General features: G+C 49.0%; 2 protein-coding genes across 2 annotated transcripts in view; one reads left to right on the forward strand and one right to left on the reverse strand.

The window, feature by feature from the left end:
- Positions 1 to 25,452, forward strand: part of Atg16 (Autophagy-related 16) — a 338,482-nt gene that overhangs the window by 275,925 nt on the left and 37,105 nt on the right. The gene's annotated exons all lie outside the window — the stretch shown is intronic.
- neo (ZP and PAN domain-containing protein neyo) overlaps positions 15,332 to 25,452 on the reverse strand; it is a 103,084-nt gene continuing 92,963 nt past the window's right edge. The window contains exon 6 of the mRNA XM_076365995.1: positions 15,332 to 18,796. Within this exon, the coding sequence (XP_076222110.1) occupies positions 18,233 to 18,796 (564 nt within the window). The 3' untranslated portion in view covers positions 15,332 to 18,232. The remainder of the gene's footprint in view (positions 18,797 to 25,452) is intronic.

The following is a 25,452-nucleotide window of genomic DNA, read 5'->3' on the forward strand; positions in this document are numbered from 1 at the left end:
GTATGTGAATCAATTCAATTATTTCTTTCATTTATTATGCACTCAACTCACGCGACTGATATAAATAATTTCCATTTACTAGTGATCATTGTGCTTTTATTCCAACAAAATTGGGCTCTCATCCTTCACCTATTATTCAAATAAGTGTGTTTTTATATTTTATTTATTTTATTACTATTTAGTTATATTATAAGAGTATTTTCGAAATCACGATGCAACTGAGAAATTTCACATATAAAAAATTTCTCATGTGTCCACGATTCAGTAAGAATCCGTTAACACATTTCGTACTGGTAATGAGAAATCTCGTTTTCATATAAAGGCACTTAGTTATGCAACTTCGCTAATTACCACAGCGTTGAGAAAAATATTAAATTTGATTCGAATTGATTATCTATTTGAAATAGATTAGTTTTTGTACGTATACTGGTATAAGTTGATCTCACAGAAAATTGCAAAATGATAAAATTAACAATATGTTAATACGTTTGTCCGTGATCAAGCAATTCTGCTTTTTCAGAATTTTTCAGAAGATAAAGCTTCTGATCTCGGAAATTCAGTTTCCCATGAAAAATGATTATTCCATAACTTATTATTACACGTTACAAACTAGAAGATCCACGCATTCATCCCTATCGTACCAACTAAAAAACTTTCACGAACACCCTCTATACTGTTCATCTCATCCGCGCAGCGGTCCTCCCGTTGACGATAACAAAATACCACTTCATTACCCGTACACCGTGACGGCGTCCCGGGATATTTTTCAGACGGGAGGAGGCCGGTTAGAAGTATATTAGGTTAGTTGGAAGTATCCGGGCAAAAACTTATTCGTCCACAATAGGATTAGTATCCCGCGGGAAATCAGCCGGCGCGGCAGCGCCGGGGAAATTCCTTGACCTCGAACGGAAAAGCTTAAAGTATTAATTGTCTTTATCCGGGGCGCGGTTCGAGAGCAACAAATAATAAGAGTCGGGGCACGGAGCCGGTACGCGTGCCGCGTAAATAATTGGGAGGACGTAACTTTAAATTGAACCCGTTCACCGGGAAACCGAAAGTTAGAGCTCGTTAGTGTCCGCGGTCGCGTTTTATCAGTCCCCGGTTACGGTGGCCCCGCGAGCCTTCCCGGTAAAAAACTGTTCGCAAAACCGGCGGCGCCCGGGTAAATATTATATTCCAGATAACAATGCCGGCCGCGGCCCGCGATCGGAAAAATTACGCGGAGCATCGGTAATTCGTTGCAATCAATGTTTTAATCGAAGAGAGAGAGAAAGACCGGGTATCGTTAACCGGCAGGTCGGAATTTTACGGGGTCGTCCCCGGGAGGAACGATATAATCATAATTGGCGCGTGTAACGGCGGTCGTTATCGGCCGGGCAGAAACGCGAAATCGGCGGCGGAATATTCTTGGGAGTCGATCGGCCGAAAGTCGACGACTCGCCGGGACTAATTTCGTTTCATAAATTCCTGCCCGCCCGTTAAAGTAATTGGACTTTCGGGCTGCGACGCGGCCCCATGTAGGAAGCTCGCGTTTAATGACGTTGTTATTTCCGCTTCATAGACAGAGAGCCGCTTTATGGCCGCCTTTTCTGGCCCTCTCGAACGGCTCTCGCCGCGGCGGTGTGTGTCCCCGCGGCATCCAGCTCGATTCATAAACGTGATTCGCGAGGATACGCCCGGCGCATTCGTGTTTTCGCCGCTCTACCCGTGTCCTGTCGGGTAATTCGCCTCGCGACACTGATACAAACGTGTGTCGTTGCTTCCAGCGGCTACTAATGGCGATTTAACCGTTCGCTTGTCACGCGCCGCGATGCGCGGCAGTTTTCGGGCACGGCGGACCGAGAGGATCAATCGAATCGAATTATCGATTCGGTAAGGCGGCCTCGAAGCAAGAATGAAAATACGTGTATCGAGTACGCGGAGTAAACTTGCGAAAGGTGTTAATGAAAATGCAAATATTCTATGTTTGAACACACCGCGAATGGAAATACAAATATTGCATACTTAAACGTGTAAATTTATGAAAGGCATGAATGGAAATACAAATATTGGGCATTTCGAAGTGTAAATATATTCACGAGAGTAGCGATTACAGTCGTACAATGGAAATATTATTTCACGCGAAACTGTTGTTGACGAACAAACAAATTTCGTTATTGTATTCAAAGAGTGAAAGATGAAACTGCATCTAAGAACCGTACCTTCGTAAGCTTCAGTTTAGTATCTACGTTTTCGATGAAAAGACGCGAATTTGTATGTCGCACCACTGCACTCCACTTTTTCGATAAGGACAGCTAATGAATCAAGCTTTTAATGAGAAGCAAATTGGATAATATCTGACCTCGCGAAATATTTAGCCGTCCCATTTAAATCTTTTCGTCCCATTACGAGGAGTGTATTTATCAGATTCTTTGAAACGTGCACACGTTATTACACACGGAGAAAGGTTCAGAGCGCGTTCCAATTTTCACGAAGATTACATCGCGTTATGAAATTTCTTACTCGTTCCACAAAATTCCAACAGACCTATTTATCCCGAGAAATCGGAAGCTGGTTCCGAAACTAGTTTTTCAGAAATCTTTCAAACAATTTTGATCCGTCGCCGTCAACGCGCCGGGATCGCGTTTCCAAATCCATTATCTTCGTGGCGGCGTAGACGAGGGAAAATGAAAATGCGATCGCAAGAATCACTTATCCCGTCTTCCACAAACATTCCGCCCGGACGGAAACCCCATTATTTTTCCAATTCATCAATTGAATTAATTCCCGTACTTCGGCGTTACCGGCCAGACGGCGGGGGGGATCCCGGGCGACGCGGAGCGCCGACGATCGCGTACTTTGGAAAAGTGCTTTTGGATATTATTCCATCGTACTAATCCAAGTGAGCGTATGAAACCCGACGGAACTGTTCCCAGCCAGCGAGCATGCGGAAACCTTTTTGAATAAGGATCGCATGGTTGCAACTCGGAGAATACTTGAAGTTCGGCAGTGTAGCGAGAAGTCGGGCGAATTGACTGTTGGAACGACGCCTGGGAGACGGAAGCAGACGTTTGGACGTGGGGTGGAACGAAGAAGAGCAACGGAGGATGGCGGGTCGGCGAGGGGCGCCGCGGGGGGCGGGCATAAGTAGAGGAAGAAGAGGTCTGCTGCTCCGGGAGATTCACAAACCTTGAAATGAGAAAACGTTCGGGATCTCAGCTTCACGTTTCCGGCCCCGCGTTTCGTTGGGCTTTAATTAAGAAAAAAAGGAACGTTAATAAGATCCGCGGTTGAACAACGCTATAATATTTATGCGTGAGAGACGCGTTCCAGCGGAGTGGCTTCTCGCGATTTTTCGAAAGTGCTTTTGCAGCGAGATTTTCTTTCGGATATTTTTCTGTTGTGTAGGATTCGCGCGTGATGAAATGTAGAAACTTTGTGATGTACGGAGATACGTAAATAAAGAAACTGGAGTGTATGAATTTTATTATTAACCCTTTGCCCTCGAGAGTCACCGCTTTATTTGATTTGCTAAATTATTATATATATAAAACTTATAGTCAAAATATATAAAATATGACTTATATATGACTTATATATATTATTATTATTATTATTATTATTATTATATATATTAATAATATTAAGCTTTGTATGATGCATCAATATATGGAATACTGAAATAAAATAACATTCCTTCTTAATTACTTTCAAAGAACATCGTCTATATCTCACCTGAGAATACTGAATATTTCCAGTGAAAAACTTTCGAGTGCAAAGGGTTAATTCGGGGTTAATTTAGGGTGATTTCTCGCCTTCGAGGAATATTTTCAAGATCCTCTCATTCCAAAAACACTAACAACAACAACGTCCTTTTTCAAATGTTTCTCTATTTTCCGTCACTTTTTCCCTGTTTCCCCTACCGTAAACATCTCACGGAACCAGAACTGATTTCACGTCCGCTTAACGAAGACGAGCTTTCCCAGCGAGACGCATAGGCTCGCGCTGAAAATGAAATCCCTTCGTGTCCCGGCGAATTACATAGAATGAAATACTTCCGACGCGAGCGCGGGGGTACAGAACGAATCGCGAGGCGATGAGGCGAAACAACCGTCGATAAATCCTCGAGACAAAATACACCGGACGCGATTGATACCGGAAGCGGGGGGAGGCGTTGAAATCCGAGTCGTTCCAGCGGTTAAAGGCGTCAGGCCGGGATTCCGGTCGCGACATTTCTCATGCATCGAACGAAATTGAAAGGGGTCCCTGGAATTCCCTCCGTACTGTCCGATTCGCGCTCGCAGCGGTAGGCGGCGGCTCTCCGCGTCGGTTTTATTCGCCACGTATGCCGCCCACCGAAATATAACGGCGGCGAGACCGACGCCAGCTATTGGCCGCGAAGAATGCGAGTGGAAAATACTCGGTGGATGGCCAATGTAACTGCCGGGGTGGCGGACCCGAAACGCTGGAAAAGAAGAAAGACGGGGAGGTATTTTCTTTGGGGTTTACGTGACACCGCGCGTGGCTCCGATAGAACCGATCAGGTCGAACCGGAAAGTTCCTTCCATTCTGCGGTATGCTCGGCCGCCCCCCGGGAATGCGAGTCTCCGTCTCCTCACAACAGACTGTTTCTACCCTCGGCCGCCACCCACTTTCCATCCCCTACCGGCTTGCTTTATTTCTATCTTCTTGCCTTCTTTCATATACCAGACACTCCTCGCTTTTCTCTTATCGACTACGTGTATATCGTGTATATAACCCTGTGTTAGTGTGCATACGTGTATCTGTGTGTTTGTACGTCTGTATGTGTGTATATTATATATACCAATATATGTGCACCCCGTCTCCTTTCCATTCTCGCGGTCTGCCCACGCCGTTTGCTGTCGGGTGACACTTAACCTAACCCCAGCCAAGTAAACCCCGAACCAGCTAACCCCCTCATTCCAGTCAGTCACTCACTCGACCCCCTTACCCGTTCCAGCTAGTCGAGAGAGAACCCCAGCCGCCACTTACACCAAGGCTACTTCCTCGACCTCGCGGCTGGCGCACACTTTGTTCGAGCTTTCCGCCTTTCACCACTCGCGCTCGCACTTCGCTCGCCGGGACTCGAAGTGATACGGGGGAAAGAAAGAGGAAGAGGGAGAAGGAGGACCGGTGTTGTCTCGAGGAATGGGATTAAGTGTGTCGGGGAAGTAGGGGATACAAATCGTAGCCGGGGCATTAAAGACGCTGAGAAAGTAATCTTCCGCGCGCTTCGGCCTGGGAGCACATCGGTCCGTTCCTCGCGTATGGAGAGGACGCGGATCGCTGCCATGCTGGAGACGTGATCGGGGGAACCGGGTTTCCTCCGTGTCACGGTTGCTCGCTGGTCGCCGGACGGCAATGATTCTGTTAATTGGAACCGCGGATGTTGCGATCGTGGTGTTCATGGGAGAATGAAGTGGTAATGGTTCGGAATATGGTTTGAAACTTGTAGCGAAGATTTCAAACGGAACCGAACACACGAGTGTCCGATTATTTTGAGAAAGAAATATTATTCATTTGCACTCGGAAATTTCTCGCAATGAGAGACTTTTCAAACTAAATTCCACACTTAACTGGTTAACATTTTTTGAGGAAGACGATATTCTTTAAAATGAACTCGAAGGGAAAACACAAGTATATTAACGAACAAAGCTATCTTATTCCAACGTTTCACGTATTGAGGCTTTATACAAAGTTCAACATTAACCCTTTGCACTCCAGAAGTTTTTCACCGGAAATATCCAATATCTTCTAATGAGATACAGACGACATTTGCTTAGATTGAATTAAGAAATCTCACATGCATTGAGGAAGAGAACTATTTTCTTTGAATATCTCGTACATTGATGCATTATACAAAGTTTAATATTATTATATATATATTATTATTATATATAATAACAATAATAATAATAATATAATATATATAATATATATATATAATATATATATATATATATATATATATATATATATATATATATAAGTTATGACTATAAGTCTTATATATAATAATTATGTAATAATTTTGCAAATCATTTCTGCGTCAAATCAAGTGGTGACTGAGAGTCACCTCCTGAGTGCAAAGGGTTATTTTTGCGTTGCCACGGTCGTTCTTGTGATCTGAGTAGAACGAGCATGGAATCCTTTCTTTCTGGAAAATTGTGAAGATCAGTTTTGTCGTAATTCTTGAAGAAATCATAATTTCATTGTGTCCGTTGTTACTTGATATCGTTGTTATAACATTTTTTGTCCTGAAGGAAGTCGAAGTTCTTCTTAAGCTTTATTAAAGTAATCCGATGGAATGAAACCGTGTAGAAGCAGCTTAATTTTATTTGTGACTTAATTAAATCGCAAATGGCGGAGTACTTAGATAAGTAAATTGGCATGAATATTCGCGATGTAATTATTGGTGTAATCGAGTTATCTCTAAAAGGACAGGAATGAAACCAGCAAGCGTCAGGTATTGTCAAGTGTAATTAAAATCAAGATAACACCTTGAAGAATGCTTGAAATCGTCATTACCATTTCAAATATCTTGACTTAATCCCTTCCCCGAGGCTGAATTCCGAACTTGCATCGCCTCGTTCTCGCCGCGAAGGCGGATGTAGTTCACGGCCAATTAAAATGCTGTGAAAATCTATCGGGGTGGCTCAGAATAATCTGATATCCTAGATATGTTCTATGAAATTCCTACTCTAAATTAAATAAACATGAGCGGGGGACTGCGCGTACCTGGCAGACTGGTAAATAAGTTGCACAGATTTAATTGGACTGCGCACGAGAATGATCGGAAACTAATTATTGATAATTACTATGTGCATGCTAAGTTTCTTGTAACTGTTCCCCGGTAATATACTCGAATTCATTGATCGAACAAATGACTGGGATTGTACGCGTTCGCGGAATGAAATAGAGTGTGTCGTTAAAAGTAAATTTCGTATAATTTGTTATTAGCATTATTTCCTCCTTACCTGCGTTTCCTTCTGTCCGCGAAACGGTGGCTTTGCAAACAGAATCGCGTAATCGTCCAATAAACTCGTGGCTCGAATGAACAGCCATGAAATAATGAACACGGGAACTGAAATCGGCCGATCAATAACGTAAGGTTAATGTTAGATAATTCGAGAGGGGAGTAGATAGTCCCGGAACTTCCGGGGTCTCCGGCGCCGGGGACAGATAATTCTATAGAGACACTTCGCAAGGACCGTTTCGACTGTTGACAAATGGCCTGCAGTTGATATCTTATAGTTAGCTTCCTTATAGAAGATGATGTACGGTGAGTGATGATCCATCGTGGTTACCGCTGCTCCCCTGGGATATTATTTTAGCTTAATAGAAACAGCATTCCAATTTCTTGAGCGATTTATACTTCTCACGTAGTTGCTCGGTGTATCAGACAATGGATATCGAAATGTAAATGATTAAATATCAGCAGAAATACACGAATTTTCTGTATATTTGCGATACAATTGAAATTAAATTAAAAATCAAGGAGAATATACCAAACTCGCCGAGCGATTTCATTCAGCAATGACACGTCCGGTGAATTGTTTAAATAAGAAATATGAATTTACAGCAGCTCTGAAAATTTCACCCATTTTTATATTTTATCAAATGAAACATATCGTCCTTACAAACTGCAAATAATAATCGAGAAACAAAATCTCGACTTCCTGCACGTTACACCACGCGTTACAATATTAAACGAAAACACACGCGAACGCAATTGACTCTTCGCAGAAACTGAAAAATTGATCGTCGCAAATATGCAACGCTGCTGGCGAACGCGTTAATTCGCTCGCACACGCAACTTCCTGCTCTCCTTTTAACGTCTTCGCGGAATCGAAATTAGCTTCTTAATAACTGAAACGCAACGCACGATCTCACACTTCGCGATTGTTGCTCCCATAGGGTCACGACCTTAGTATGATTAATTCAAATTTGCGATCCCACGGGAGGATATATCCCCGAAAGATCGCGGACGCGTCGAAAGTGGATTGAACCCGTGTTTGGAAGTCATCGGGTCGAGAAACGTCATCGTGCCGGAACGAAATGCTCGGGAATCCCGGAAAGCTATCAAGACTTTTATGTCACCGGGTCGGCGGCGAGGCGAGGCGGGGGGTGGCCGAGGGGGTTGGAGATCGTTCCATTTCTTGCGGCTTGACTAGCAGTAACGTACAGAGAGGATGTTCGGCCGGGGTCGACAGCACGGAACCATGGTCCTGTCACCCGGTAGCCACGGCTGGATACTTCCTGCTGCATTACTACGACCGTAAACTACGAGCATTGCACGCCATTATCTCGATCCAGTTCATTAACATAGCCGACCCGTCGAATGGGCTCGCCGAATCGTTCCCGGCCGACTTGCACTCTTGTTTAATGCACGATAAGTTGCGCCCGCCAGCTCCTCGATATCCAGTCTGGAAGCGATAATTCCGCAGTTTATTCAGCCCGGTCCAAGATAGCGGCGACGCCATTTTCACCGGAGAAAATAATCTCAATCCCACCTCCGGCCCTCCGGTACCGACCACCGCGAGAAACTTCGGCTCCGATTCGAAGTCGCCTAGATTAGCGCTCGCGCCGCCGTTTCAAAATTCGTCGCCTTACGGAGGATCTAAATTGAGCTCCTCGTCGCATTCGGGATTAAACGGATGGAAAACTGAGTATTCTTATCTGTAGCCCGGTCCTCTCTCAAACCTCGTCCACCTTTCATCCCGGGGATCCGCGAGGTATCCGCGAGTTTCGTCTCGCCGGGGAATGGTTCGCTCGAAGCGAGCATGAATCGGTGCGTTAGGTGGTCCCGGGAAGAGTGTCGAGCGGTCGGATGGGTCTATTAGCATTCGCTGATCCTTCAGCGAGGAGAAACACCTTTTGCCGCGCGCGAGCTCGCTTGTCGAGCTCATAAATTTCATTCTCAGGGTCGCCGAGCATGATTCCCACGGCGCGATCCGGCTAACGGAGGCTGGAAACCGATGCGATGCACTCCAGAATCCTGGCTATTCGCGCGGTCCACTTTTGCCGTTGCACACCTGACGTGGCCCTGCCTCGCGGCCTGTCACGTCATCGATCCCAGTTCGCGGCGTGACGTCCGCTCGGTGTTCTTGAAATTCGCCGGGAGGCCGGGGCTTTTTGTTCTCACGGGGGGATCTAATTTTCATTGGGCCCGCCGCTCGGCGATCACGGCATTGTGTGTTCGGGCAAGGCCGGGGGCGGCGGGGATCGTTGCTAACTGAATGTATAATGTAAATGCGCCGACATTGTGTACACGGGCTAGTTGTCGAACGCTGACCGCGATCAGTTTTGGTCGAGTAAGCGCGCCGCGCGCGAATCCCGATTTCGAGCGCGCGATTCCCGGCTCGTTGGACTGTCTTGATGAGAGGTTCGTCCAGGAAAATTGTTGATGCCTTTTCCTTTGGGCGAACCGTTTTGAAGATCATTGGAACGGTTGCGCGTGAGTCGATTGTAGCAAACGATCTCGGTTTTAACCGATTCGCTGTCAATTGAGGATACACTCATGGTTAGAGAAGTATTGAGGATTCACAACGCTGGTATCTTTGTTAAGTCTTAAATGCGCTTTAATGAAAAGCGAAATGAACTGGCGATGCAAGCGGAGTAATAATTTCTGCTGGTAGCGAATGCGTTAACTCCTTGACGTACTATTTTCGCTACTAAGCTCGTGTAACATTTTACTATCGGCAATTTCGAAGAAAAGTAGCAAAATTTTCCATTCTACTTTTTCATTTGAAGATAATACATTGGTAATAGCGAAATAGTTGTGTGCTTTGATCCGTGGATAATGAACAACATTGATTGTTGTCAAATTAGTCTAGAAACCTTTATCACGAGTCTCATTTGTCGTACGGCAAGGGGTTAGCAATGAATGTAACGAACGAAGATAAACAGAAAGATTGACTGTGAAACGTTGACTGGTCGACTACTGTTTCGGAATTCATGACTTCAATTTCGAAACAATGTTACTCTGGTTTTACTCGGCCAAAGGATTTCTATGTTTCGAGGCAGTATCTATTGGAAGCGTGTTGATTGTCGTCAAATTAGTCTAGAAATCTTCATCGCGAGTCTCACTCGTCATTGTACAAGGGGTTAATGATGCTGCGAACGATTCGGAAAGGAATTTGGTAACGCTCGAACTTCCGAACTCCGATTTTATGTATGATACAGTCTCTCATCTTTTGTATCAAAGCGTCAATCTCTTCGCGTTTATCGGACGATTCGAAATATTTCGTTATTTCCAGAAAGAAAATTGTACAACCACGAGCACAGAATATTGTATTGAAATGAGGAAATAAAATGGTGAAATTGATTAGTAGTTATTGATTCGTTCTTCGTTGAATTTGCCTTTTCCCCGACGTACGTGACGGTCAAGGAAGCCGAGTATTGTGCAACAGAGCCTGTGTAATGCCTTCGAATCGATGAACCTCGTATATCTGAGCGCAGCGGATAGTAGGCGCATTTACAGGCGAGACACGATTACATTTAGCATAATAATTCGTTGATTGATACGTAGCTGGGTGAAACGGCTGTCGTTAGGGATGCGCGATTCGTTTCGCCGTTCTCCCTTTGAATGGTCCTTGTCCTCTGTCGAACGTTTCTCGTGACCCCGAATCGTGTACAATTGTCCGCCGTAACATCTTACCAGGAAACCTATTTGAGCTACCATTAAAGCTCTGAGGCGAATCTAATCGTCCCTGTGAACGATTCGTCACATACAAACTAACGAACACCGTTAATTGGGAACGGCATTAGCGAATATATCGTGTATTACTATTCAATTATCGGTTTTCGTACGTCGCGCCGAAACTGAAAGCGACTTTCCTTCAATTCCATCATCGAAGACCTTCGAATAAAACTAAAATCTCGCTCTAGATGCATCAACGCTTTGCGCAAGATGATAAAGGTAAATAGTTGATAAAGCTTCATATTTTTTAACCCTTTGCCCTCCAAGAGTTTTCTACCAAAAATACCCAACGCTTCTGACGAAATACAGTCAAGATTCCTTGAAACTAATTTAAAGTGAAATCGTGCATAAATTAAAGAAAGAGGCTGTTTTATTTGAAACACATATTAATGCATCGTACGAAAAATTTACATTAAATATACTTCATAATTTTGCTGTACCAATTCGATTGGCAGCTGGGAGGCGACTATGGAGTGCAAAGGGTTAATATTAAACTCTGTACAAGGCATAATGAAACATTGAAATAAAATAGCCTTGTCCTTTAATTCACCTGTGATTCCTCTTCAAGTGGCTATCAAGAAATATCTGGCAAGAAATATTGAATATTACCAGCGAAAAAACTTTCGGCTAGGAAAGGTTCGAAACCGAATATCAGGTTTCAGTGCATTCGGATCGCGGTAAATGTATGAAACTCGCAGTCGGTTAATGCAACACGCAAATTCGAAGTAGGTCGTTTCCTTTCAGTTCCGTTCGCGAAGTTACGAGAGTACACGAGTACACGTGCAGTTTACAACGTTCTCGATTGCTTACATTCGAAGTTTGCTGGGCAAACAACTAAACGTTGGAAGATGTTCTTATATCGCAATTTATAGTATCGATAGGCGTGATACATACTTACGCGTGACGGTACCTACTCATCTGAGACGAGCATCGGTACTCGACAATAAACTCAGAGATATTTTTCACCGCGAATCGAATAAAACGCTGTCTTTATACTTGCGTGCACTGCTTAGGAAACTTATCGCGATAAATAAGATATTTTATTCTCAAAGTTACACGGCTCGGTTCAATAAAAAGCCGATTATTTACTATTCGCTGTTCACAGTGATATTTTAGCCGGGCGCTGGCTGAACGTTTATGCAAAAAGAATTCCCGGGCTTTGATCAAGTTCGCGGAGAGACAGAAATTAAAATATTCAAGCGGAGATGGAACGCGTCGCATAAAATGCACGGAATTATGGCGGCGATGCACGCGCCTCGCCCGTGGAAGCGTTAGGGACCTCCGCGGGCAGGAATAAAATGTGAGCACAATTTCCTGTTGAATACTCACCCGGGCGCAATGAATTACTATCAATCGGAGCCCTTCATTTTGCACGTACTATCGACAGCATTCCTCCGTAGATCCCACGTAGCGGACGATCGCCGGTTTCATTGGGCCGCCCAGCGGGTGATCGCCGTGCCGCGCCGATAAAATCGAAAATACCGCGGGGTAGGGTCCATTCAATGAATATAAACAATTCGACGCGAGTCGTTCATTATAAAATGAGTTTATTTTCTCTGTACCATATATGATATGTACAACATGTGTATTACGGTACTGACATATAACGACGTTCAAGCCGGGAAGGGTGACGTCTCGATACTGGTACAAAAAAAAAGATAGAAAAAAAATAGAGAATAATGGAAAAAAGGGAAATCGTCGAAGGGATCGATTAAACATGCGCACACATCGAACTCCCTCCCTCGGACCAATTAATTCGTTTAATCGTCCGTCGGGTCGCGGCGTTGTCCGGGGTGTTCACCCTCGAAACGCGGACACGCCGGACGTTGCAACGGGCGTCGGGTGTGAGGGGTGAACAGAAAAGGGGACCGTAAAAAAAAAAAGAAGAAGAAGAACACATAGACAAAGGGACAGGAATGATGAAAAAAAAAACGTGATAAGGTACGAGTATTCTTGGAAGGGCGATACACGTTAAACGTACAAAATAAATAAGCCATTATAATTGGTGCGCGCGTTTTATGTAAAGAAATCCGCTCGATCGTCGGGTAAGCTCTGTACGTGACTCGCGGAATCGGATTCTTTTGGATCTGGCCCGTGTTGTTGGGGATATGACCGGGTTACGAACGGGATACGAAAATCCCGGCGCGGGGTAACAGCGAGAGAGACGGGAGAGCTCGGGAATGGGAGCGGCGTGTGGATACAGGGAAAAAAAGGAAAAAAAAAAAGAAGAAAAGCTGTGGAAATATGTACGCTCGTCAGGGTACAGAACAGACTCGAGCTTCTCAAGCTTACAGCGGAGTAGACGCGCACCTCAGGCTCGAGGACAAGCACCGACGTCTCAGCACACTCGTGAACGTTCACGATAAAGGCGTAGTAAAGGGTTGGGGGAGGGGCGGTGCGGGGCCGGGAAGTGTGGACGGATACGAGTGCAAGGCTCATTAAGGACGACGACGAAAAGGAAGCGTGCTGGAAGAAAACTTGGGGCAAGGAAAAAATCAGCTTCTTCGGGCGCGCGCGAAATCGCCGAGACACACCGGGCCCGTGTCGTGTCCCGGTTGAAGCGCGCGCGGAACGCGGAGGGCCGTGTTCCGCGCGGCGTGCGCGTCGCCGAGAAGAGCGGTCGTCCTCGAGCCTAATATTAACGTTTTGATAAGCGACTCCTGCTCCTCTCCTCTCGCACGGCAGGCCGCCGTTTCAACTTAACATTTAATTACGTAATCGAATGGACGCGATACACATGGGTTCCTCGTATCTCTCATCTTTCTCGAGACTCCTCCTCGTTTCTCCGTCTCGCTTTTGTGTTTTTTTTCCCTGGTTTTCCATCGTATACGCGATTCTCAATAGTGGACAAGACATGAGCTGTAATTCGCAAGGGACCGTGTAGTCGTAGAGAGAAAAAGGAAGAATTAAAAACAAGAAGACGCAGTTTCCATTGACTTCGGGTCGAACGCGGCGCGTCGCCCGTGGCCGGGCCGGTTCGACCAAGTCGATGAAAAGTGGCAGGTGTGTGTCATCGCTAGAACTAAAGGGAAATGCTTCCTTGGACAAGATGGCGCGAGAAAATCCCGGACACCCTCGGCCGCCGTGCGAGCCGCGTCGGTCGGCCGCGATCGCGCCGAGAGCGAACGGAATTCTGCATGCGCCATCTCGTTATCGCTCGTTAATATGCGTTACGGTCGTATCTCTATAGAAAAGAAAACCGATCGCGAGCGGCGAGCGATGCACGCGCGGAGTGTGCGACGCGTGCGGGCTCGCGGCTCGCGGCTCCTCTATCGTTCGCGCACGGCCGCGCGGCCGCGCGGAACGGGCTGTATAAAAATTGGCTCTACCCTCTCACCACAAGCAAAAAAAAAAAAAATTGGATATACTACGTCAGCGTTAGCGAAAAATCCTTAGCACGTAACACGTAAATGTAGAATAAAATTCTTAAGTAGCGTCGCTTATTGATTACGCGTAGGCACCTTCGTTGGCATCTTATCGTCGATGTATACATGCGTGTGTACGATACTTTTCTACCGGGGAGAGCGGGAGGATCGGCGATGGTCGTGGACGCGAAAAGGAACGGGACGGGGCTCGTCGGGTCGTCGCGACGCGCTGTTAATAGCCGACGCCGAGCACGCGCCGCGCGCGCGACCCGTGTTTTCAATCAGCGCGCCCGTTCGATACGGAAAACAAAATTCGACGCGCGACGCGGCCGTCGCGACACGAGAAAGCCCAGCAATTTCCACGGCAATTAGAACCAATAATTAAAGCGCGCGTCGACGTTTCAACGCCGGCACAATGCCGCTCTGCGTGCACACGCTCTACCCGTCTATGCGCCAAGCTTTTTTTCATCCGCCGCCCACTCGATTTTTCTGCGCGCTCGGCCGATCGCGCCGGTGCATCGGAGAAGCTCGCTGCGGGAACAACCTTATTCCAGGCCGCAATCAACCGCGACGACGACTGCGTTGGGAACAGTTTGTCGGAAACGAATTTGACCGTATCGGTATCAATCGACGACGACCGCGGCGAACGCGACTCCATTTTCTGGCGCGTTTTATGAAACTGAACGGAAGCGCGACGAATTCGAACTCCGACGAGCTAATTATAAGTTCGCGCGTTAAGGTACAAGCTCTTTATGCCGACGAATTCGAGCTACGATTAGATTTGACGTTTCATCTGAACATTGAATTTTCGATTTTTATTAGCTTCCGTTGTGATCGGAGTTCAACGGAAACGGGGCTTGCAAGGAAATGTAATTAAATATTCCCGTCCAACAAAAATTATATCATCGATGAATACCACCGGTCAAATTCAATGAATTAATCGATCCGATGTCTTTTGATTGTCAATCTCGTTTAAAGCCACCGCGCGGATTCGTACGCGAAGAACGTCACCGGCGCGATAGCGCAAGAAATCCCGGCGATCATTCAAATGAAGTAACTTCCGTCGCAGGTAGGGAAACCTGGAGCACGGTTGCCGAACTTCGGTTAACTGGAATGCAAACGTTTCACGATAATCGGGGACTCGCACTTTGCTCGTCTTTATCGTCCTCTTTCGCCCGGCCCCCCTCTATATGCGCGGTCTGTTTGTCTTCGCGGGGCCGTGTTCGAATCTTCAAGTTTCTCAATTAACCCGATCCCCATCCGACAGTCTTTGTATCGGCGAGATCAATAGAGGGGGTCGCGGAGGGATGTCGGCCAACCGATTCAAACATGTCCCGAACGTATCGCGGCCGTGCCCCGTCCGCCGATCTCCGTGGATTTCCTCCGCCCGGATCGCCCTCGTCACCGATTCGGTTGCCTCGGTCGCAGTTTCACTTTGTTCCGCGGAAAATTCGAGCCGCCCGGAAACTCCCCGGAACGCCCGGCCGAGTTCGAGCCGTGCTCGGCTTGTTATGTTAAACAGCGATCCTCCGCTCGGAACGTAATCCGTTCGAACGTACTGTTTCCGCGATCCGCGCGGCATTGTGCCGCGACGTTTGCACGACGGATCTGCGTCCCCAAGTTTCGGCCGAGTCTCCCCGTTATAACTTCGTTCGGCCAACGGACGGTCCGTACTCGAATTCGGCCGCGCCCTCGGAAAACCTCGAAATAACTTCTCCGATGCAAACGACCGTTCGCATCCGACCTTAATGGCGTGGTTGCCACCGGCAACTTTCGAATTTTCGTAATACCCGAAATTTCGCGGATCGTTTCAATGCAAAATTCGGACACCGTGATCTCGAAAGCATTCGCGAAACGCTGAATACCGTGAACATCGTCGTTTCTAAAGCAAACATCAGATTTGCCTCCGGCGATTGAAAAATTCTCGGTAGCTATTCTCGGCGAAAAAAGTTTCTTCGTTCTTCATCTTTTAGAATTTGCAGAGCAAGTTCAACGTCGAATGGACCGTATACCGAAGACGCTCGTCCGTCGCGGGCGCCTTTACGAGCCGTCGGCTTAAGTTAAAGCGCGGCCGGGTCCAGATTGATAAGCCCGCGTGTCGCGATGTAAATTAACCGGACCAGCACGGTTGGTCGGGACGCGGCTAAGGTAGCGTCGGAAGGGGATCGAGGCTACGTGGTCCCAGTACGCTCTAAATAGCTATACCCGATGCGATCCGACGCCATCTCGCTGGCTCGTTTCCGGGCCCTTCCCGCTACCGAATTCTCTCGTCCGACCCCACGGAGCTTAGCTTAACCCCGAGACGCCACAAGAGGTAATTAACCTTCCGCCAACCCCTTTACGCGCATTCCCCTACCAACCCCTAAACCCGAACCGCTCCTGCCTCAGCGCCGCCGGTTTCCGCCCGACTGTCCCCTACTGTTCCCGACCGTCCCCGCTCCCGCGACCGCGCCCCCCGCCGACCCTCGCCCCCGCAATCGGCCCGGCATATCCCTCCTGTTGATATCCCGCGCTCGGAGCATCTGCATAATCATGCTCGATTCCCAATGCTAATTAGAGTCCGTTGCCAGTGTTCCATCCCTACGTAGCAAGTACACGTCGCGTCGCCTTTGGAGCCACGCCACACCTCGTCCCGCTACGGCCCGTGTGTTTCGCTTTGTCCCGTCTCGTTTCGCGTACGAACGGACAGGGGGGAGTGTGGGGTGGCTGGATGGCTGGTGGACGGAGCAGGGGGGAGAAAGGCCTCTTGGCGTAGAACAAGATGGGAAGGGGATCGTCGCAAGAAACGACGGAACATTATGCGCTATTACGAATGAAGGATGACGGAGCACGCCGGACGCTCGATCGGACCTGCCGCCCACCTCCTTGGATCGACTGCTAATTGCCCCGAGCTACTACAATGTAATTAGCGTCTCCCACGCGGCCGTTTAGGCTCTCGTTTCGAACGTGAAAAAATCCGGACGTTGAGTTCTTTGGGAATACTGGGAGCGCGTATGTTTTAGCTCTAAATGGAACTTTCGTTAAACTCGAGCGGGTTTCGCGGGAAATCTTGGGTTGTAGCGAGGTCAACGCGAATTCCAGATCTTCGGTTGATAGAACCGCGTGTTTGATTATCGTCCATCGAGAATGCTGAATATCGAAACGCTTAATTGAACACGTTTCGAACGCGTGACCGATGAAAAATGAATATCCGAGTAAAGTACGTCCGCGGGGCTGGAAATATTGGAAGGTTCAACGCGTTGAATCACGGATAATCGGATCCGCCGGGGGTTCGTAAAATCCACGGTCTATTAATAACCATATTATCGCAGGCTCGAATGTTTATGGCCGCTATTATCGCGATAAACATTTCCGGCGGTGGGGAAAGGAACTCCGACGACGCGCGTGCAGCGAGCAACGGTGGAAAATTAGCGCGATCGCAGAGGTCCAGCAGGGCTTCTCCAAGCCATCCGGCTTCTATCTCGCTCCCGGATGATACAGTGCATGATTTTAATAACTAGAAGATCTTAGTAATGAGAACAGCTATCGAACGGGTCCCGTTCGTCTCCGTGAACAGAGAGAAGGAGAATAATACACGCGCGCGCGCGGCGATTCTTATACAAGGTAAAGAAGATAAAGCGCGGAGTCTCGCGGAGGAGGCGGGCAATTTCCATTTCCGGGTGTACTACTCCGCGGTTCGACGTCGTTGAAATTGCTCTATCCGCCGTAGCGCGTCGAACCGGGGCTCACCGAACGCCCCCGCGAAGTTTCCCGATTAACAAGGCGATTAGCAAGGCCGCTCCGTAAAGCGGGGAAAAGGTTAGCACAGTGTTCGGCTCCTCTGCGGAGGAGCAGAGCCCCTCTTCCGAAGATCCCGGCCGATCGGCTGCGTTGAAGCGTTCGCGAAGCATAGATCCGATCGTCGTCCTCGAAACGAGAGCCGAGCGAGCGAGCTCGCCGGTTCGCTCGTTCGAGAGCGTCGAGACCGGTGAAGCGGGGAAGGGGTTAAACGCTTGTTCGCCGATGAAAGATTCTTCCGCGTGGCTGTCCGGAGACTCGCGGCGTTTCGCGGAGCGTGGAAGGAAGACGAGATTCGGGGAGTGTCTGGGAGCATTGAGCGGAGCTGGGAGGAGGAAGTGGGCTAGGCGGACGGGGGAGGCAGGGCTGGATAGGAAACGAAGGGTATTCAAAAACGGCGCGCTGAATATCCGGTGTCGTACAACTTACAGAGGCTGTCGGTGCGTCCCGGAACGGAGTGCATTCCGGGAACGGAAACCGAGACCGACAGGGCTTCTTGGTGTTTGAGCATCTGCCGACGTCTCTGCCAGGTGATGGTCCACGCGGCGATGATCGCGATCTGCGCGACGAGGAACACGGTGCCGGCCACGATCGCCTCGCCCAGATTGATGCACATTCCCATCGTGAACGAGACGTCCTCGCTCTCGACGAACACGGTGTCCCTGGTCGCCGAGCTGGCGTTCGCCGCTTTGCCCTCGTGCTCGAACCCGAACTTGTCCATGATGTGGATGGACTGCACCAGGAGCAGATCCTCGCGGTTCTGGGAGCCGGAGCCGGTCGAGCGACGACGGCGGCGTCTGCCGTACGAGATCACCGAGCGCAGCTCGCCGGTCGCCTCCTCCTGGTCGCATTGCACCGGTTCGCAGGTCGGCATGCACGGCGTGACCAGGGCGCGGAACTGCACCACCTCGGAGCTGGGGAACTTGAACGCGTCGAAGTGGGAGAGGAGAATCTGAAACAGAAAGAGGAACGACGAGTAATGACCGGTCGCGAGAGGTTTTCTTGCGTCGCGCCGCTCCATTTATTTGAAATGACCGATTCGGCGTCGAGATTGCTCGCGGGAACCGTAACATCCGGCCTTCGGCTTCGATGCATTTATCGTTCTCGGGGAGAAGAAGCGGCGACGAGCGGAATATCGCGCTGGCAGAAGCTCGATTCCCGTGTCTCGCATTCCAGGATTAAAGATTGATTACGGTTCTTCGCCGCGGACGTCGAAGAAGCTTGCGAGACACTGGGGAGTAGCGGAAGTTATTTCGCCTTTGACCTCGTTCGAAGCGCACGATGCTTACGTTACGTATACACGTTCGTTTCGCAAGCTAAGCAACGCGAAAGTACTTAGTTGCCCGTCCCCTGCCTCCCCCCCCCCCCCCGTAAGACCTCGCTATACGTTAGACCGAGCGAATCGAGCTACAACGACGGACAATAGGATCGTGGAAGAGTTAAGCTTTCTTTTGTCCGCGACCGTGCGACGCGTATCTTCTGGACAGCAACGCGTAGGACTCGCTTTCATTCCGTCTCCCTAAATCAGCGGAGCCTTGCCCGTTGCTAGATATCGCCGGAGAATAGCAGGAATGACGAGGGAAACTTATATATCCGTGTCCCGTAGTTCAATTGAGGAGTATTAAATGAAGTCGGTAAGTTCCATGCAAACAAGATTGAACGCTAAATAGAATCCCCGTGAATGCGATTCGGTTCGCGAGTCGTTTCATGCATAAATCCGCCAACTGCCTGTTTTGTGCGTCTCGCATTCGCCGGGAGAGGCGAACGAATACGCGTAATTATTCGAAACTTCGAGACGTCGGAAGAATCGGGGTTCCTACTTGTCACAGGTAAACACGCAACAAATCACTCGGAACAGTTATTCATTACGACGACAATACGTCAACGTCCGTGAAAGAAGCACGGGCCGGCGCGGAAAAATCGCGGCCGCGATGGAAACGGCTTAAAGACGTCCGCGTAGTTTCGTTGATGAAGTTCGCCGTTCCCGGGGACAAACCCCGAGTACCGCTATAAGCTGTCGTTCGTGCTTCTTTTATTCTCCTCCTCTGCTCGCTGGAAACTTGAACGCTCCCGCGACTGAATACCACGCCCGGAATTTCCATGGATTTTATCTGGGACAGGACGCAAATTAAAATACCATCAACCGGCGATGTTAAGAGGGTGAAATTTGCATTTCATGGGACTCCGGGATGTCGCGCGAGCTCGGCCCCTTCCTCGAATCGGACGTCCCGAAATAACGGGCGACGCGATCCGCGGGACACGCGGAGGCGAGTTTCCGAAGCTTCCGCCTTTCCGTAGGGAAGACGCCACGCGACAAGGGCGCTTAACGTCCGAGTGATTTTTCAACACGCGGCCTCTCACAGAAAACGAACGGGTCCAAATGACCGAGGCTGTTCATCTGTCATTCTAGAGAACCTCGTGACCGTCCCGCTAAATGAATTTGCCACCGTCCCTTTACAATTGGCTACTCCCGTCTTACGCATCGTAAAGCGCAAAACGATTTGTAGCCCGTCGTAAGACGGCATAGCAGGCTTAAATTTAATTTCCTTGAATCCGGCAGCTCGCTGCTCGAAGCGTACATAATCACAGAGTCGCCATCGGCTTCGTCGTGGCATAAATTACTGGACGCGTTTCGGAATTCCGGATCGGTGTTGCTCGTTTCCGGGCAAGAAGGCTCGCAGAAGATGGACGCATCTTGTCCCCGAGCAGCCAGCACGCAGCGCGCAAAGGTGAGCTCGTTGCAAACTGGTTTTTCCAGCGCGGCGCGATGGCAGCTGCGCCCTAATTTTTTCACCTTCATTAGGCAAGGGCGTGTAACGGCAATTACCGAGAATCACAGGATGAGAAACATTCTAAGTGCCGGCTTTTAGAGGTGCCATTAAAGCGGTCGGCCATCTTCGCCGGCTATCCTCACCGGCCATCTTCGCCGGTCACCCGAACCCCTCGTGACGGACTGCCGTCGCGCCCCGAAAGGTCGTTCCTCTTCGATCGGTTTGCGTCTCGCGCGATTCCCTTCGGCTAGCAGCGTCTCCGACGACGCGCAGCTTCTTCGTCGCTGCACGCGCGCGCGTCGACCGACTAATTTGCATCGGTAATCCGAACGCTGCGTCGACGGCCAGGTCACAAGTGGAAACACGCTTTTTAAATGTACATTTAGATGAACTTTTTAAGGAAGCCTCGCGCTCCGTTCCCGGCGTCCGACCGCTTCTGAGATCAGATTTTCCACCGGGAACACGGAATTTCTGAATCGCGCGGGATTAAAGGCGTAAAAGCGCTAAAAGGTTCACGTGTTTACGCCTGAAACATTTATTTACCGCCCCGAACGGCTTCCTCTGGTCGACGTCGGCTACCCCGACGCGCGGAAATGGGATTCGAAATTGCAGCTATGAATAGTTATTTCGATGGAACGAGTTTCTTCGCTGGTCAACCTCGGTTTCCGCGATTTATCGCGTGGCTGCGAATAATGACGATCCAAAGAGACTCGTGTGGTTTAATTCGTACTCTTATAGGTACTGCAACGTATCATTTCACACGAGAATTGTTTAAATGAGCAGGACAATTAGGAATCCACGGAATAATGACTCGAATCTCCATTGGCAATTGACGACTAACATTCGAAATTACACATTCCGAGTACTCGGGGATTTCGTTGAACACGTTGGTACCGCGCGTAAACGGTACAGTTCCCGCAGCGCGGGGAACGGAGCACGTTATCGTTTCAAAGAACTGCGAAACGGATAATTGTGAACGACATCCTGTCAACGGCGAGTATCGAATGCCGATACTCTATGTCTTGAAGCCCTTTAATCGAACAGTTTTCCGACAGCACGAACTAGCCGCGTGTAGTTTTTGCCCGGCGCGTTTCGTCCGGTCCATCCGTCGGGCTTTGATCCGACTACGGCAACAGGGAACAGCGGTGGAAAAAAAACAAGAACCGAGGAAAAGAATCCAAATAGAAGAAGAATGAACCGGGCTCATACCTGTCAGCGGTTCTTTCGTTGCTTCTTCATCGAACTGGGAAACGTGCGTGCGCGCTCGCGAACCGATCGGAACTGGTTTCCACGGCCTATTACCAAGTTCATCATATTTACACACCGGGCACGTACATTAACGGGCGAGAGGGGGTGGGGCGGCCGGGGCGGAAGGGGAGTAAGACATTAAAATATGCTTCGTTCCACGTACAGCTTCATTTAGCTGTTTCTTTGGCGGACGCGTCTCGCGGAACGAGCGGAACTTTATTAACTCCACGTCAGCCGCGGCTGAGAAGCCGGCGTGGCGTGGCGTGGCGTGGCGTGGCGAGGGCCAGAGGATCGGCGCAAAACGCGGGAAAAAGAACGCTGCCCGTGCGGCGCGCGTATCCGCGGCATCTGGCAGGGGTAGATTCCGCGTTCCCTCTCGCCGCGGATGGAGCAACGTCGACGGCGACTACCATCGTCCGCGACGGACCCGGCGCGCAACGATCGCGGGCCGATCGCGGCCGAGGCGGAGGCGCCGGAGAGACGCGTCGCGGGATTTACGCTGTTACCGGCGTTAACTTGATCCGCCGGCTTCTTGAAAAGTGGTCCACGGGTTAGACAAACGGGCCTGGGCAACGTGAACACGCGATCCGCGCGTGAGAACCCTTCGTCACGGACCGACGGCGACTTTTAACGCGCCTGGAAAGTGTTGCGGACACCGGCTCCGAAGCGATCATTGGAAAGGAATTTCACGCGAACGTTCAGATTTCTTGCTTCGCGAGGGCTGCCGGCGACTGCCGAAGATTGGAAATGGAAATGAATACGCGTGTTATTCAATTGTAACCCTTTGCGCTACAGGCGCCTCTGAGTCGCCAAATGATTCGACACGGCGGAACTGTGAACTTTGATATTTAATATTAACCCTTTGCGCTCCGAAGTTTTTCACTAGAAATATTTCAACATTGTTGAGATGAAGACGATATTTTGTAAAACCAACTCGAGAAATTCAGGCGAATTGACGGACAAAGCTATTTTACGTCAATGTTTCTTAGATTGATGTATTTTATGAAGTATAATATTAAATATCAAACTTTATAGCGCCACTGTAGGAAATCAAGTGGTGACAGTCACCTCCCGAGTGCAAAGGTTAAACTTTGTATGATGCATCAATGTACGAAATATTAAAAGGAAATTCTCTTCCTCGATGCATGTGAGATTCCTTAATTCAATCTGAGAAGTCGTCTGTATCTCATTAGAAAATATTGAATGTGAGAAACTTCTTAAAGTTAATCTTACTGTAACTAGAATGTCTAACCTTTACTGAATGCTCGAGCATCAATTTTTATTCGAATGGTGAATTATTGTTTCCAAAGAATCCTCGAAAGACATATGAACGACAGCAAACAAAGTCAATCGAGAAGTAAAGTAAATTCTGCAAGAGAAAAAGGTCGTAGTAGACAAATGACGCAATATTGTCTAACGAGTTTACTCGAGGATCGATTCTCCTCGATCGGGAACACGCACCGGAAGAGCGACTTATTTATCTTTATTCCGGCGAGTCAACAAATAACGCGACGCAACATGAAATCCGAGGCGAGTCCGTTCTATTCTTGAGTTTATTTTGAAAGTGGGTCCCGTGTGTCATGAAACACGGCCTGTGTATTCGCACCCGCGCCAGTGTCTACCGGCGGACGTGAGTGTGGTGGCTGAGAGATGTTTCCAATTTCATTCAAACCGATTGTGAAATGGAAGAGCCCCGTACCGCGGCTTGGCTACGTGACAGACATACCGGAAAACCCGACTTTTGGCAAATTCCTGGTTAGACGAGACGGATCCCTTTGCCAGCCCTTCCAGGCGCAGCATCGAACGCTTCTTCGCCGCTCGTTTTTCTTGCCGTTCCCTGTCCCGAACTAATCAAATTCCTAACAAGACGAGACGCGACAAATTATCTTCCCCGGAAATTCCTTCGCGACGATCCGAGACAATTATTTCCCGATCCTCGTTACTCTTTCTGGACGTTCTTCGTTTTTCATTTGAAACGAAACTGTCATCGAACTTATCACTCTTCCACGCTGAGTGACGTCCTCGATTCGTCTCTGGTCCACCATACATTTTCAACACTAGGTTTACGGACATTTACTGTGCAGTTTATTCTACTCCTAGAAAAATTCATTTTTCATTCGGATTTTGGAAGTTAGAGATATAAAAATTAATCAAAGTACACATTGATATAATTGCATCAATCAAAGTCGACGTAAATATATACCAAATAGCGTCTATAACATTCAATACGCGTCAAATTGACTCCGTAAACCTAGTGTTAATTTGTTCGACACTCGAGTCGCCTTTAGTCAAAGCTCCGCGAAACGAAAGGTAGAGAAAAGTAACGCACAAATATAAGAATGGCATTCGATGCAATTATAACGCACGATCATGTTACGACAAGAGTAATAAAAATCGGCGAAGCTAGTCGATCGTACTAAAATCGGAAATCCGCCTGGATGCACAAGCTCGCGTTCTCCAATTTCCGCGCTTGGCGGGCAGAGAGTCCGTAATTGGCGGGCAACCGACGCCCCTTCGCGCGGCAACACGCTCCGCGCGCGAGCGAGGGAAGAAACGAAGGGAGGATAATTTCCATAAAACTCCTTCCCCGTGTTTCCCGCTTTCTTTTCCGGTTCAGCAGGTCGACGGAGCTGTCCGGCCGCTTCGGTTCTCGCCGCGAGAGCCCTCGTGAGCAAACGCCGTTAAGGGTTTTTGCGCGATCGCCGGTTTTTGCCGGGCGCAGCTCCGTTTTCGAGCAAACAATTCATCCGGCGGCCTCGCTTTGACGGGAGGCGCGTTTCCACCGTCGATTCCTCCGTTTCGTCGGGGAGCAGCGTCGCCGGTACCGGCGGGCCGTAATTGTATCGTGCCCCGGCGTAATCACCGATTCCGTTTATTAATTATCCCCGTTCCTCCATTCGCGTTCGCGGCCGCGCGCGCTCAACGGAAACGGTTAACGAGTAACGCCGCCGCGTCCAGCGGATCCCGCGTGTCCGCGACGGAAAAAGAAAGCGAACAACGGAGGCGGTCAGGGGAGGGAGGAGAAAAAAACGCGCGCTCGCAACCTGAGAAAATCTCATTAATGGTAAACGCGATAAGTGCGCGGTTCTCCGCGAGCCGGCACAATAAGAACCGGTGGTTTACACGTCCGCGACGAACGGTTTCTAGGTAAGCCCCGGCAGCGTTCGTCCCCGTTCTTGCGGCCCGTCGCGCGGAAAAGTTCGATGGGCTGCACAGTGTCACTTATTTACGTGAGAAGGGAAGCCGAAGACGCTGTCGCGCGGCTTATTATCACGGCCGTGTTCCGAGCTCCCTTCCCGGCGTCGCGCGAAACACGCTTCGCCGCATTTGTTTATTCGTTGGCCGATTCCGCGGACTTTTTGCCTCGCTGATCGCGTCCCGCGGAAAAATCCTACCGGTTCCCGAGCGCTAAAAAATCGTCCGCCTATTTCCGTCTTCCACTTCAATCAGGCGACCGCGATATCGAATGAAGAGCATCGCGACCATTCGAACGCGCCGTAATCCGGTGGGATCGGGTCCGGCGAAGAGCTTCCCGGAGCGAGCGAAAGCTTCCTCGCGCGGCGACATGCGGGCGACCGTAACAAGCCGA

The sequence above is a fragment of the Nomia melanderi genome, chromosome 3 (genome assembly GCF_051020985.1).
Source record: "Nomia melanderi isolate GNS246 chromosome 3, iyNomMela1, whole genome shotgun sequence".
Classification (NCBI taxonomy): domain Eukaryota; kingdom Metazoa; phylum Arthropoda; class Insecta; order Hymenoptera; family Halictidae; genus Nomia; species Nomia melanderi.